Source organism: Simochromis diagramma, unplaced genomic scaffold (genome assembly GCF_900408965.1).
Source record: "Simochromis diagramma unplaced genomic scaffold, fSimDia1.1 OVJJ01000463.1, whole genome shotgun sequence".
NCBI classification, from domain to species: domain Eukaryota; kingdom Metazoa; phylum Chordata; class Actinopteri; order Cichliformes; family Cichlidae; genus Simochromis; species Simochromis diagramma.
In genome coordinates this window covers 3606456-3619846 of record NW_024386941.1, presented here as the reverse complement: position 1 = coordinate 3619846, position 13391 = coordinate 3606456, and the positions used below count along the sequence as shown (strand labels likewise).

The window sequence follows — 13391 nt, the reverse complement described above, 5'->3', positions numbered from 1 at the left end:
GGACACATTTGCTGGAGGGAGAATACCAGGAAGGGCTACAGGTTTTGCAATAATACACAGAACAGTTGTGTAGATATAATGTGACCTCCTGTTTAGCTGATTATTGCTGTAACAAACAAACACTTCAGAATATCCAAAGATCCTTCAGACAACTTAGCCGTGGCTTGGTCTGGTGATCATCTCTAACAGTCTGAAGACATTCTGTTGCAGTTAAAGTCAAGACTAGAAAAATATTATAGCCTGTAAAAGTGTTCCAACTTCAGCAAAATTTCCAACATACTAGAAATTGATGTCGCAGGATACTCTAAACTAATATCTCATTTTTGAAAACCAAATGTGTGTTTCAAAAGTATGGAAGCCCGTTTCCGCCACAAAAAAAAAAGGAACCATAACTCGAAATTTCGAGCTATCTTTCTTGAAATTTCGAGTTAGCTCTGCCAATCATTAATCTACATGAATGACGTCATTTTCTTGTTACCCAGAAAGATATGGCGCAGAGGAATGCGCACTCAAAACCGGATCGCAACAAATTGGCGCTTTCGAGAGTACGTTTGCTGATAGTAGAGCCATGTGATTCAGCTAATAACTCAAGGAATTCATCATTTGTGAAGCCACGCTGAAAATAATCAGCAATTTGTGCATTAATGACTGGCTGTAATTTTGGTAGCTTAGCTGTAGCATTTGTAGCTGAGGGCTTCAGCTTCCAGGTAAAAAGGAAATGATGTCATTCACATAGATTACTGATTGGCAGCGCTAACTCGAAATTTCAAGTTACTTTTCTCAAAATTTTGAGTTAATAAGTCGAAATTTCAAGTTATGGATACTTTTTTCTTTTTAGTGGCGGAAACGGGCTTCCATAGTTATGCTTATAATCACACCTCCGACTCTGACCTATGGGTGGCACTCAAGAGAGCGTTAAATGTTAAAAGAAGAAAGAAGACACCAATGCAGGAATACTAGGGCTTATCCAACAGCTCTGCTGCTTGGACCCCTATTACAGTAATACCAGCTGAACACAGTATAAAAATCAAGTGGACTAGTTTGAGAAAGTATCTATAGAGACAGTAAAGAAACACAAAGACCATCAACATATATTCTACATAATGTGGTAGAATGTTCATCAATAGAGAAAAATGCTGCACAACCATCAGGCATAGCATATATGGACCATTATAGTTTAATCATAACATTACACTAAAAACCCTCGCAGTGGTTACAATGTTCATAAGGAGTGCATGCACAAAAGCTCTCTCTGACATAACCTCCTGTCACCATCACCCCATCTGTGAGGAGAAATCTGCTCCACATGCTGAAAGCTACAGGAGGAAATCAGAGTGGTTATTAAAGTGACAGGCTACAGAATAGTTCGTATCTGTAATGGAACTTTTATGTTCACTAATTCTTTGCTTAAGAGGTAGATTTGATGGCACAGACATTTCAGCGGGTCAGTTTATTTTGGGGGGGGGGGTATTAGGTGTGATAACTCCTCTGCCTGCCTCTGCCTCTGTGTGTCGATGCAAGCTGTTGTTGTATATTTCTCATATTTGTCATCCGTTCTGTCAGTCTCAGAGTGTCATCTAGCTGCAGCAAAGGCTCTGTGACAGACTTGTGGTTTATTCCACTAACTATTCTCATGACAGCTTATAGCGGAGTCCTGCAACGATTTCATCATGAGACCATCTGCTGTTCATGTTGTCTGAAAGAGACGATTTCCTTTCTGTGCTTTGGGAAAAGCTCTGAAATACCTCAAAGACCTCAATGAAACGAAACGACTCGTAATTCAAGACTTTTAAATTCTTTCGGAGAATCTGTTTTGCAGCAAAGAGAATGTGAAGTTCCATGCAGTAAAATGCTGTTTATGGTTAATTAGCTTTAGTGCTTGTGACCGTCGTGTGTCTGTAACTTGAGTAGGTTTCACACCAGGACTCAGGACATTAGATTTAGGTCACAAAATGTGAGAACATCTTGAAACATTTAAGAACAGTCGCAATAAAGGAAATCTTCAATCTCACTTGGAAAGGCACAAAAGGTCGAGAAGCATATCTATAGCTGACAACCACACGCTAACTGACACAAATCCCCAACTGTGTGTTTGTGCAGATCGGGGTGTAGCAGTGTTAGCTTAGGACGGGATAATAAGAAGGATGAGAAGTATCTGACTATAACAGCGTGCATGCAGAAGGAGAGCCTGAGGTAGCTGCCTCTCACAACAGCACACTTCTTTCTAACAGCTTGGCTCATGAACATTATGTGAAAGAATGTTTTTGGGGTTTTTTCTTTCTCAGTAATCTTTTTCCTACATCCCAGTCAACAGCCCCCCTACCTCTGGTTTTCAATAACCAGTGTGGAGTGTGGAGGATGGGATTTGATGGAATTAGCCATCGTGAGGGGAAAAAAAATAAAGAAATCAAATAAATAAAAGCCAAAAGAGAAACGTGGGACCTCATATTTACACCTTAGCAGTGTGCCCATATTTTTTGTTCATCTGCTCCCACGGTAACTGTCTTAATAGTGTTACGGTAACATGTGAGCGCTCACATTGATTTCACCCACTGCAGCGTTGCAGACTCTGGGAGTTTACTTCCAAAAAAACAACAGCCAACAGTGACAGTTCACATGGAAACCTTTGATTTTAGGCGCTTACACAATGAACCTCAGCTCCAGTCTTTGTTGTGGCAATAATTCCCCTCCCGCCCGTAGTCTGGGAGCAATTTCCAGCGTTCACTGTCATCATCATAATCTGACCTGATGTGGAAACTATGCAATGAAGTCTTTCTTTTCCCATTCTACTCTGTTTGGTGCCTGCTGCAGAGCTGAGCAACTTTATGGTTTTGATCGTTTTAGCAAACGTGTTAACCAAAGTATGATTGAGAATTGCCATCAAGTTTGATTTTTCAAATGGAAATATTATACCTCACTGGATAGAATAATAACATCTTTGGGAAATAAAGTCTTTTTTTTTTTTTTTTTGCTCTTTTTTTCTTTTTTTTTTACCTCCTCTCATTTTGCTGCAAGGAAATTCAGTTTGATTACATGCTGCTCTATCTCTGCATTACACAACACTTGAAAGAGAATTTTAAATTATGTTAAATATTAATCATGAATACATTATCATGCTGGCATGCTTTACAGTCTTTGCTATTACAAATTTGAATCAAAACATACCGAGTAACATTATGTAACCGAGAAAATTTAATGGCTGCGTGAATGCGCCCTTCCTCCTAAATACATATTTGCACCTTTTAAAATAGTGCGTTTTTAGACTCATCAGGTATCCATAGTGGTTGCTTGAATAGGGATTTACATCAAATGCTCCTGTTTCGCTTTTGCTGCAGTGCACGGGCTAAAGGTAGTATTTTTAGGTCTGAAGGAGGAACTCGTCTGAAGTTTTCTTAAGGGTTTGAGGGAGAAACAGCTCAGTTGTTATGTATTAAAATCCCTGGATCCCCTCTGATCCTGAGCTGTAATGACACAGACATGGTCAGAGCCTTTTGCTATCCCCTCATTCTCATCAACATGCCAGAGTTTCACCCAATTGATTTGAGACAGCCCGTTTTCGTTTGTCCTTTTGGCTGTGACCAGGGACAACACAGATGTCTCTTTCACTCTACCTACTCCTCCTCAGATGTTAGCCAGTTTGTCTAGCCCATCCTCATTAACATGTGGACTAATTCCTGCTTGTTATCTGGCCTAGATGTAATAAGGCAGACCTGGATGGCAGGGGTAATCAGGTTGGAAGGCAGCGCTTTCTTCCCGTCTCTCCCTCTGCTGCCATCATCACATCCCATAACTGATAGCAGAGCAGACACATCTGAGGGGATTAAGCTAATGTGATGGCAGAGCCACCTACCAGGGGCCCCCACAGGGTAATTTTAAGAGACAGGCCTTGACATCCAGGGAATAACTTGTCAAGACCTGGCTGCAGGCAAATATTGAGGATATTAATCCTTAATGTAATGGCCTTGACTAGATTTTGCTCTTGTCTCTGTGCGCAGCTTTAGGCATAATCATAAGTCTCTTTAATCACTGACATAAAGAAGTCCCTCAAGGATTTTCCAGAGTTTTACAGTAATTATTGTGTACCAAAAATGCTTGTTTTTTTCACTGTTGCCTCAGTGAGAAATTGCCAAGTTATTTGCATATGTTCTCATTCATTTGTTTCAGTTTTATGAGCTACATGGCTGTGGTGCTTTGTTTTGTTGCTGTATAAATGTGATAGAGTAGTAAAATCACAGCCCGTGTCATGTACCAAAGGATTGCGAGGCTTAGTTCAGAGGTAGAACTGATGGACGCGGTGAGTGCTGCCTCTCTGGCAATATGTGCTAAAACATAATAGGAAGAACAAGAATGAGAAGCTGCGGATAAGGAGAAGGAAGAACCACAGAGGTGAGGTCACACATATGCCTGTAGAGCAACAGCTCATTGTCTCTTTTTGATCATTTTAATTAAATCATTGACCAAATAATGAGGAAGAATCCACACAAAACCTGAGGTTAAAATTAATTAAACCTTGCTTGATATCTGGATGGAACAAATAAGAAAACACATGGCGCTTTGCATTTTTATTCACAGCGCTTAAAAGATTCTTAAATTATAAAAAAAAACCCCGGAGAGGCGAGGTTTCCTAAAAACAATGCTGGCCTTCGTCAAGGAGCTGAGCGAGCACCTTGATGATGAGTTTGTCCTTGCTGCAGGTTTTATCTCGTAAACGGTGTCTTTGCAGCCTGCTGCTACGTTTCGTGATATTTTTGAACCCCCGGTGATCGGTCTTTAGTGCTATTCCCTCGTCACATGACCCGACTGTCCTCCTCTTCATCTCGTTCTCAGGTCTGCTCATAGGATCGGGCTGCGCACTCTATCCACTGGGATGGGACAGCGAGGAAGTACAGCAAACCTGCAACAACAGCTCAAGCCAGTTTCAACTAGGTAAGATGTCTGCAAGGGAGATCCATCACACACAGAGGCTTTAATTACACACAGATGGTTCATAAATTTGTGCCGTGCTCGCTGGATCTTTTATTCCCAAAAACAGACGAATCGCAGAAAACGTGAAACAGACGACCGATGTTTGTCTTTATGTGTTGACATGCTGCCTTTTGTCTCTCTCTGGTAGTCAAAAAAGATGTGATTTCTTGTTGTTTTGATTAATGCATTTGGAAAAAATTAACAGCAGAAGATCCAGTAGCTGTCCATTTCCAAAATGTTTTATAGCTTTAAATGTGTGCCGAGAATAAGCAATACTTTGATTTGTGCTCTGCATGCAGCTGGTATTATCAGGACTATCTCACAGACAGTAATATGCTACTTTATCAGACACTAGGGAGGTGGAAAAGCTTTTCATACTGCGGCTGCTCCTTTATTTGATACTAATCAAAGAGTGTTTGGTTTTTCACTGGATGTAAAATATTTTATTGGGAACTTGGATTAATATTATTAACACTCAACACAAGAATACATGGAGATTTTTTTTTAATGTCACTGGATTAAAATTAAAAGGCTCATCCTCTCTGAGGATCCCTGGAAGCATCCCAGCCCATTTTGATATTCGTCACCCACATGCTTGGATCTTGACTTGATCTGAATTCTTAGTGGGGTTCACTAAAAACACTGAGTGTGGACCATGAATACTCAAAATCAACCTCAAGAAAATTCAGCTCTTATATTTTTGTCCAGAATCAAAGCGTGCCGTAGGGAAAAGAGCACCAGAGAACCACTAGTCCAGGGATGGGAAACCTATAAAAACAGATTTTTGAATTAAAAGAATCTGTATGGAGCTGCACAAAACATTTGACCTGCATAATAAAGGGGACACAGATTATCATTATCACCATAGATATAGGTAATTAAAGCCTACTCCCATGTGAATATTCTTCAGTTTATGAGATTTTTTCTATCCTCTTCACTACAATCATTCTACTTTTTACATTTAATTACAAGTTTAAAGGAAAGAAGAAAAATGTGTATCTTTACTAAATCTTATTACCAAACAAAACATATAGTGGAGGGAAGAAATATTTATTAGCATTTATAGGCCTGCTAGCTCTAAAGCTTCTACCTGGGTTCACACAAATTAAAAGTGAACAAGTTTGATTATAAATGAAAAAAGTCAGTGGAAAACAGATCCGTTTAAATTTCATTTTGATTAACATGCAGTTTGGTTTGCTTTCAGATGTCTTTCTTCCTCCAGCGACATACAGTAATCAATCTTCAAGATAGACTTTTTGGGGGAAATTTCTGCTAATGCTAATTTCTCAGTCGTGAAAGCAAACAAATCTGCCCATGCGCTACTTTTTCTTTGCTTTTTTAGGTGGGATTTAAAATAACTAGGGGGACTGGATTATCTATGCTGCATGCTACCGTGCTACCGTTCAGCATACAGGTCAAAGAAAGTGCCGGGCAACAGACGTATGATGCACATTTCAGCGGATGCAAACATTAAAATGTAATTCAGCACACAGGCTACATATGTTTTTTTTCTTTTTGCAACTGCAGAATATGAAGAAGCACTCACACCGATTCTAAATAAATAATAAAATGTTAAAAAAAAAATAACCACTGTTTATTTGCTTATTCATCCTAATCAATTTTCCGACTGGAAATGGGCAAAATAGCCGCAGGTTGTAGTACTTGTATCCCATTTCATGAAGATGTGCTCTGTCGCTGCTGAGATGATACTCTGAACAGATTAATGGAAAACCAAACAGCTTCACTGTCCTCTCCAACTGTTGCCACAAGAAAAAAAAAATGCAAATGTTGCTAATATGAAGTTAAGAGTTGCAAGTTAATAAATGCTAAGCAGCCAGATGTATTAGGAACACCATCAGCAAACATTAACTGTGATTTTTAATACAGTTTTCTGTCACATGAATTATGGATTCACACCGATTCTGCCATTCTAGCAGCGTCTACTCTTAAAACACATAATTCAAACAGATTTCTCCCTTTTAAATTTCAAGAACACATCACCACACGCTATCAGAGGTAATTATGTTGAATTCGCAGTTTTCATTTTATTTCCTCTGTGGAAGAACAGGCACATATACGTTTGTGTTAACAAGTGCTTTTGGTTGAAAGTTTTGTTCAGAGCAACTGGCAACTCAAGGTTCGTCTCATTTATGTCAACACTATGATGAGATGGTGACGACGAATGATGCTTTCACCACATCTGAAGCCGTCCTTCATTAAATCATCTCTCATTAATTAGCCATGAAGGCTGTAGTCAGTGCTTGGAAACTCTGAATGCCGCTGCAGGAGGCATTAACTGCGTACGTGTTCATTTCCATACCTGAGTCCAAAGAAGCAAAGCATGAAGGATCCGAGTGATTCCTTTGATGGGATATGTTTTGCAAGTGGAAAATACCCTTGTCGTTAATTTGAATGAATAGATAAGCTACAGTCACATTTAAGAAGAGGGGATGTACTTTTTGTTAATGCCACAGAAAAAGGGAAATAAGTATTTTCAACACTTTCAAAAGAAACTCAACCACTGTATCCTATTTCATAATGCATATAATTACCTCTGATGATTATGCAAGGTGTGTCTAAAGGAGGCACTTAATGGTTTAGGTTTTATTTGCATTTCAGCATTTTGTTGCATCACTGTAATTTCCAGAGACTCCATTTCTGCGTTTCTCCAAGTCTCTAATTGTTCATCTCCCACATAGCAGACTGTTTGCACATGAATTGGGGCCCTGTTTTGTGCATATTTTCTCAACAGTGCTAGCTGTATTTCACAAGAAGATGGGAACATAGTAGCCTGAGCAGAGATGTTAAGTAGTTGCCACCATTCTCTGTGATTAACATTAACACGTTAATGTTAGATCTAGGGCAAGATCAAAGGCGCGGTGCGGAGTTCTCGTGATATATCTCAAACAAAATGATTGGGCGTTTCAAACTAGCGTCTGAATGGTTCGCTGTGTTTTACATAGCGTAATGCTCAATTATCATTCAAAGCATGGGTGAGCTGTTAGGTCCAATTTTACAGTGTAGTTGATCTGAGTGGAGTAAACATTCGAGTTCCCCTTCATAGCAGAAGTGATGTGAGATTTTTAGGCAGTTTTCCTAAAAAGGGCTATACATGCAGAGTAAGCTGTGTCGTTCTCCATTAAAATCAAGCGACTGTCTTACTGGCTAAAGACCTATTTGCCCAGATTAATTTGAATCTGTTACAATGTTTTTCTAGAGGGTGAAAAGACCTTTTCTTTTTTCATCCTCTGCAGGTTCCTGTCAGATCGGCTGGGCGTATTACTGCACAGGGGCAGGAGCGGCGGGTGCTATGCTGCTGTGCACCTGGCTGTCCTGTTTCGCAGGGAAGAAGCAAAAGCAGTACCCTTACTGAAGAGAGCATCAGAGAGACGGGGACAGGCGGAGACCTCGGGCGGTACGACAAAAGGGAGAGGACTCTGTGCACTCACACCAGTACAGCACATCAGGCACCAAAGACATCAAGTCATTATGGTGCTCTGCACATCATGGGACACTACTCATCTGACAACTGCAGGGACTGTTTCATAATGCAGCACACACACATGGCTTTGAAAAGTGGTACTTCTCTTAAAAGCTGTTCTTAAATGAAAAATGTATGGACCAATCCTGTTTGTAAGATTGTTACATAACTATTTCTTTAATGAAAAGTGTATTCTCCCTCTCTTTTTTTCTTTTGTCTTCCTCTTCTTTGGTCTTTAATGTTTATGTGATAGTGCGCCCTGTGATGAACAGAAGTAATATTGCCTCATTGTTACGTGAAGTGTTTGCGGTCTCCTCTTCATCACTCATTCTTGCCTTAAACACAAACAGAAATGCAATAATCCCTATAATGTAAAGCAATCCGACACTGGCTGCCTGCTTCCTCGATTCAGACCCCCCAAAAAAATCAAAGCATAGTTTATTTAACACATTCATAAGATATACATTGTGTATGGTAATGTATTTTATCATTTTATCACATTTTGTATTCACCCTCAAATTATTCTTTGCCATTATGTCTGTTTTGTAAATAAATGTTTATTGGAAGTCTGGTTTTTCAAGTCTTCTTTGAGTCGACGCCCCGGAGCAAAAACGAACAGTCGTGCATTCCTAAAAAGCTTTTTTCCCCATGACTTCTTGATCTTGATAGTGTTCGCTACGTGTGGAAGTCACTTTTTTTCTGATCAACAAAGAGGATAAGGCTGGGCAGTGCTGTGAATTTAATTTTTCCACCTTATTGATGAAATAAATTTAGTAACCTCTAGTCAGAGTATTTGCCTTTTGATCAGGCTTCTCAGCTTAAAAGCTTCAGAGTCTTCCAGACAAAGCCTGAGATGCAATCATACCCTGGGAAATTGAGGCGCTCTGCGTCCGTCGGGCCATCAGTTTAATGTCAGGGGTTATCTCGTAGCTCCTCACCCTGCCTTCACAGTGTGAATAACAATAATGGCAACCTTTTCTTAGCAATTACCGCCGCTGCATGCGTGTCATTAGAGGTGCGAGCTGAACACAGCTTTTCAGTTGCTATTTTTAGCCATTTGTTCTCTGTTTTTCTTTCTTTGATTAACAAACACCACATCCGAGCTCAAGTGCACAAAGTCAGCTCATTTACAATGCAGCTGTTCTCGATGTGTTTTGGCCCTCATTAGCATGCCCATTTTCTCACAATTCTCAACATCACCCAGATAATGGCAACGCCCCCTCCCCTCCATCCCCACTGGAGAAATATCCCTCTCAGTACTTGCTCTGTTTAATATATTAGTATGGCTCCTCTGCATTCTGCTCTCTCCCTCTCTCTGATCTCCTGTGCTGATTGATATCAGCAGTGATTGTTACAGAGAGTCAACCAGATGCCTCATCAGCAGACGCAGACACATTGGGGTCACGTTGGAGCATTCCTTCTTTTATATCTGCACCCGAATCTCAGACTGACAGGGTGTACCATTCAATCTGAGATCTTGTAACAAGTAAGAGGTTGATTGTCTTAAAACATGATAAATGAGTGGTGGCTGAGAAATTCAGTTGCTCGCATCAGCTCCTGAATGAAGACATATTACAACTGACGTAACTGACGTGAATTTAGACTGACTGGTGCTGATGTTCACCTTGAGCTGTACATATTTTTTGTGCTCTAAGAATCACAAACAGATTTATAGACACCTCATTTATGCTGGAAGAGAGCTAAAAATAAGATTAGATAGCAGAAGTTTGTTTTTTTTATAAGCGAGGGTGATGATTTAAAACCCCAATGGAGTCAACAAACAAATTCAAGTTAGCCAAAACTTTAAAGACCAAATACAAATGATGAACTATGAAGTCGTGTACTCAAAAAAACGATACAATCATTACTAGCAGGATCACATCACCACAACTGTAGTAGTATACACTTACCAGCCCACTTTATTAGGTAAACCTCGTCAATTGTTTGCTATTGCAAAAATCTAATCGGCTAATCACATGGCAACAACTCAGTGCTTTTAGGTATGAATGAGACAACATCTCAAAGTTCAACTGAGCATCAGAAAAAAAGCAATTTAAGGTGATTTTGAATGTGGCATCATTGAATCTGATGCGCTACAGCAACAGAAGACCACACCAGCTGCCACTCCTATCACCTAAGAAGAGATAACTATGGCTCCAGTTTGCACTGGCTCAACAAAATTGGAGAACAGAATATAGGAAAATCATTGCTTAGTCTGATGAGTCATCGTTTCTCCTTGGACATATGGAAGTTTGGATTAGCTAAACCATAGAAGCACGGATTCATCCTAACTTGCTTCACTGGTTCAGACTGGCCGTGGTGATGTAACGATTTAGGAGATTTTGTGTCGGCTCCTCAAGATGAACTGAGCATCCTTAAATTCCACTGTCTACCTGAGCTGTTTCGTTGACCACATCAATCCCTTTGTGACCACAGTGTGCCCATCTTCTGATGGCTTCTTCCAACAAGAAGAAGGCATGTCAAAAAAGTTCAAACAACCTGAATCTGGTTTCTTGAACATAAGTTCACTAGATCTCAATCAAACAAAGCACCTCTGGGATGTGGTGGAACAGGAGATTCACATTATGGATGTGCAGTCCACAAATCTGCAATAACTATGTGATGCCATCATGTCAATATGGACCAGAATCCCTGAGGAATGTTTCCAGCACCTTTTCAAATCTGTACCAAGGCAGTGTTGAAGGCAAAAAAAGGGGTATTTATTTTCAATATTTTAAAGGTCAGCCTAAGTAAACTTAATATAAACAAAAACAAAGAAAGACTACGTGGACTGGATCCAAAAGAACCCTAAGGCAAATTGTCTATTTCCAAATTGCTTTTCCTTTTACCTTTAAGAGATGAAAAACAACATCAGGAGAAATCAACAAAGACAACGTAGTGAATGTTGCTTAAATTAGAGGCAGTTAAAACTGCAGCATTTTAGGAGGATTACAACGCCCCTGAGAGCTTAACACACTGAAACTTAAAAAGAGCACATTTCTGTATTGTCGTAACAGCAAAGATGTTTTCCTAATGTTTTGAGCTCCCAGTGCCATGGTAATTATTTAAGAAAGAGAGTCCTAAATAACCTTGAGAGAGTTGAACTTAATCTGCCAGATAGATACATCAACATCAATTAGTTCTTTCTAATTATTAGTTTATTTCCATCAGCACTTTTGGGCAAGATAATTGCTGCCCTTAAGAGCAACCCTGTTTAAAAAAGGTTTTGTGCTTCTATAACACCAATCTCCATAAAGATATTGCATAATGGATATTGCTGCAGGATATCTGGAGAGCCTGTATAGAAAGATAGCAGAGTGTCACCCTCACTTTCCCCCCAGAGCAGTTATTTTGTAGTGGAATATTTAAATGTACTGGCAGTGGCATAAATAAAAACTACACAACCAACTTCAATACTAATGTGCATCCCACACAACATCAAACACAGCTACACAGGTGGATCACATTAACTAGAATGTAAACTAACTTTGAAGTTACTCCATCTTATTAATTTCAAATAAAATCCCACCCACATTTTTCCGTTCTTTGTTTCCTACTGTGATTCACAAGTCCCTGCTCTACTTAAAGGAAGTGCCAATTAGCTGTGTATGTCTTCTTTTAGAGATCTGACAATTACCATGTTAATATGGGCAGGGAAGTAAAGGGAATTCATGAAAACATAGACCAGACAAACCACATCAGCAAAGAGGATCAGAGGCTGTTACTCAAAGCTCACATACAGGGATAGAGGGATTACAGTCCAGGGTTCGCTGGTTCACCCTCAGGGATATATGGAGGCTCTGGTTAGCGGGGTTTCAAAATTAGCAGTTTGTTTGAACTTAGTAAAAAGGTAAAGCCCATACAGAGAGAGTATATTTGATCAAGGAAAAATGTCTGCTCTATATTATTAGCACCTCTGTTTACCTTCCAGAGACCACACTCACACACACGCACACACCCATGTGTGTTTTCCAACATGGTTTACCTTTTAAATGAATAAATACCTCTTGGACTTTATTGGCCTTTTGGAGAAGGAGTTCTGGGGTTTTTTTCTGTGGATGTACCATTCGGTTTGACAGGTGATCCAGCTGCGCAGCACATCATAGCTTGACGACATCACTTAAGATTGACGCTGTGTAACCAAAGCTTTCCCGTTTGGCAGCTTTGGGTCCTTCATCCCTACATCTCTTCCTTACATCATTCTGTCAAATCCCTGCTAGGAATAGCAAAGACATAAGCATGTGACACAGGTGAAGAAAATGAGGCATCTGGCATAATTAGAATATATCTAATCTAATATCTAATATAATATCTAGGCGAACATTCACAGTATGTCAATGAACTATAGCAAAAAAACAAAACAAAAATCGTCATCACATCCTTCTTGACCCTCTACAATTTGCACAGAACCCCAGTAGCTGTACAAATGAAGCCTTACCCAACTCACTCCCCTCTACTCCACTCCACCCCACCCACTTGGCCACCAGGTGAGAGGCTTATATTAAGCTTGCTAGTTATTGATTATGGCTCAGCATTTAACACAATAGTCCCTTTGGGGTCACTCACTAAATTGAGTTACCTTGGCCTGTACTCCTCCGACTCAGGAACTTGTGGTAGCTGAAGTATCATCACCTGGATGGGAAGCTTTACCCAACAGGACCGCTTGGCCCTCAGGAAGGCGGGTTACTCAGCTGATAAAACAATCAAGGCCACTCCCCTCAAGTCTGAAAGGCATCAACAATGTAGAACAAGAGCCAAGAGGATTGCTGGGAACCCCAACTCCCAACAACAGATTGTATTCTCTGTTGTTATCAGGGAGACGCTATGGTCTACTGGTGACCAAGACAGAGGAACAGGAGGAGCATCTAGCTCAGACCATTAGACTGTTAAATGAGACAGAGACTTAAGCTCCTCCCCCACTACACCAATATTCAGTCATTGACGT

General features: G+C 40.1%; 1 protein-coding gene and 1 long non-coding RNA gene across 2 annotated transcripts in view; one reads left to right on the top strand and one right to left on the bottom strand.

The window, feature by feature from the left end:
• Window positions 1–8864, top strand: part of LOC120737043 (LHFPL tetraspan subfamily member 6 protein) — a 56422-nt gene extending 47558 nt beyond the window's left edge. Inside the window, exons 3-4 of the mRNA XM_040037486.1 lie at window positions 4828–4926; window positions 8220–8864. Of these exons, the coding sequence (XP_039893420.1) occupies window positions 4828–4926; window positions 8220–8338 (218 nt within the window). The 3' untranslated portion in view covers window positions 8339–8864. The remainder of the gene's footprint in view (window positions 1–4827; window positions 4927–8219) is intronic.
• Window positions 6020–13334, bottom strand: LOC120737044. Its single transcript, XR_005696658.1, has 3 exons — window positions 13026–13334; window positions 12451–12662; window positions 6020–6722 (listed from the first exon to the last, which is right to left on the bottom strand). It is a non-coding gene; the product is annotated as an uncharacterized LOC120737044 (long non-coding RNA).
• Between the last annotated feature and the right edge of the window lie 57 nt (window positions 13335–13391).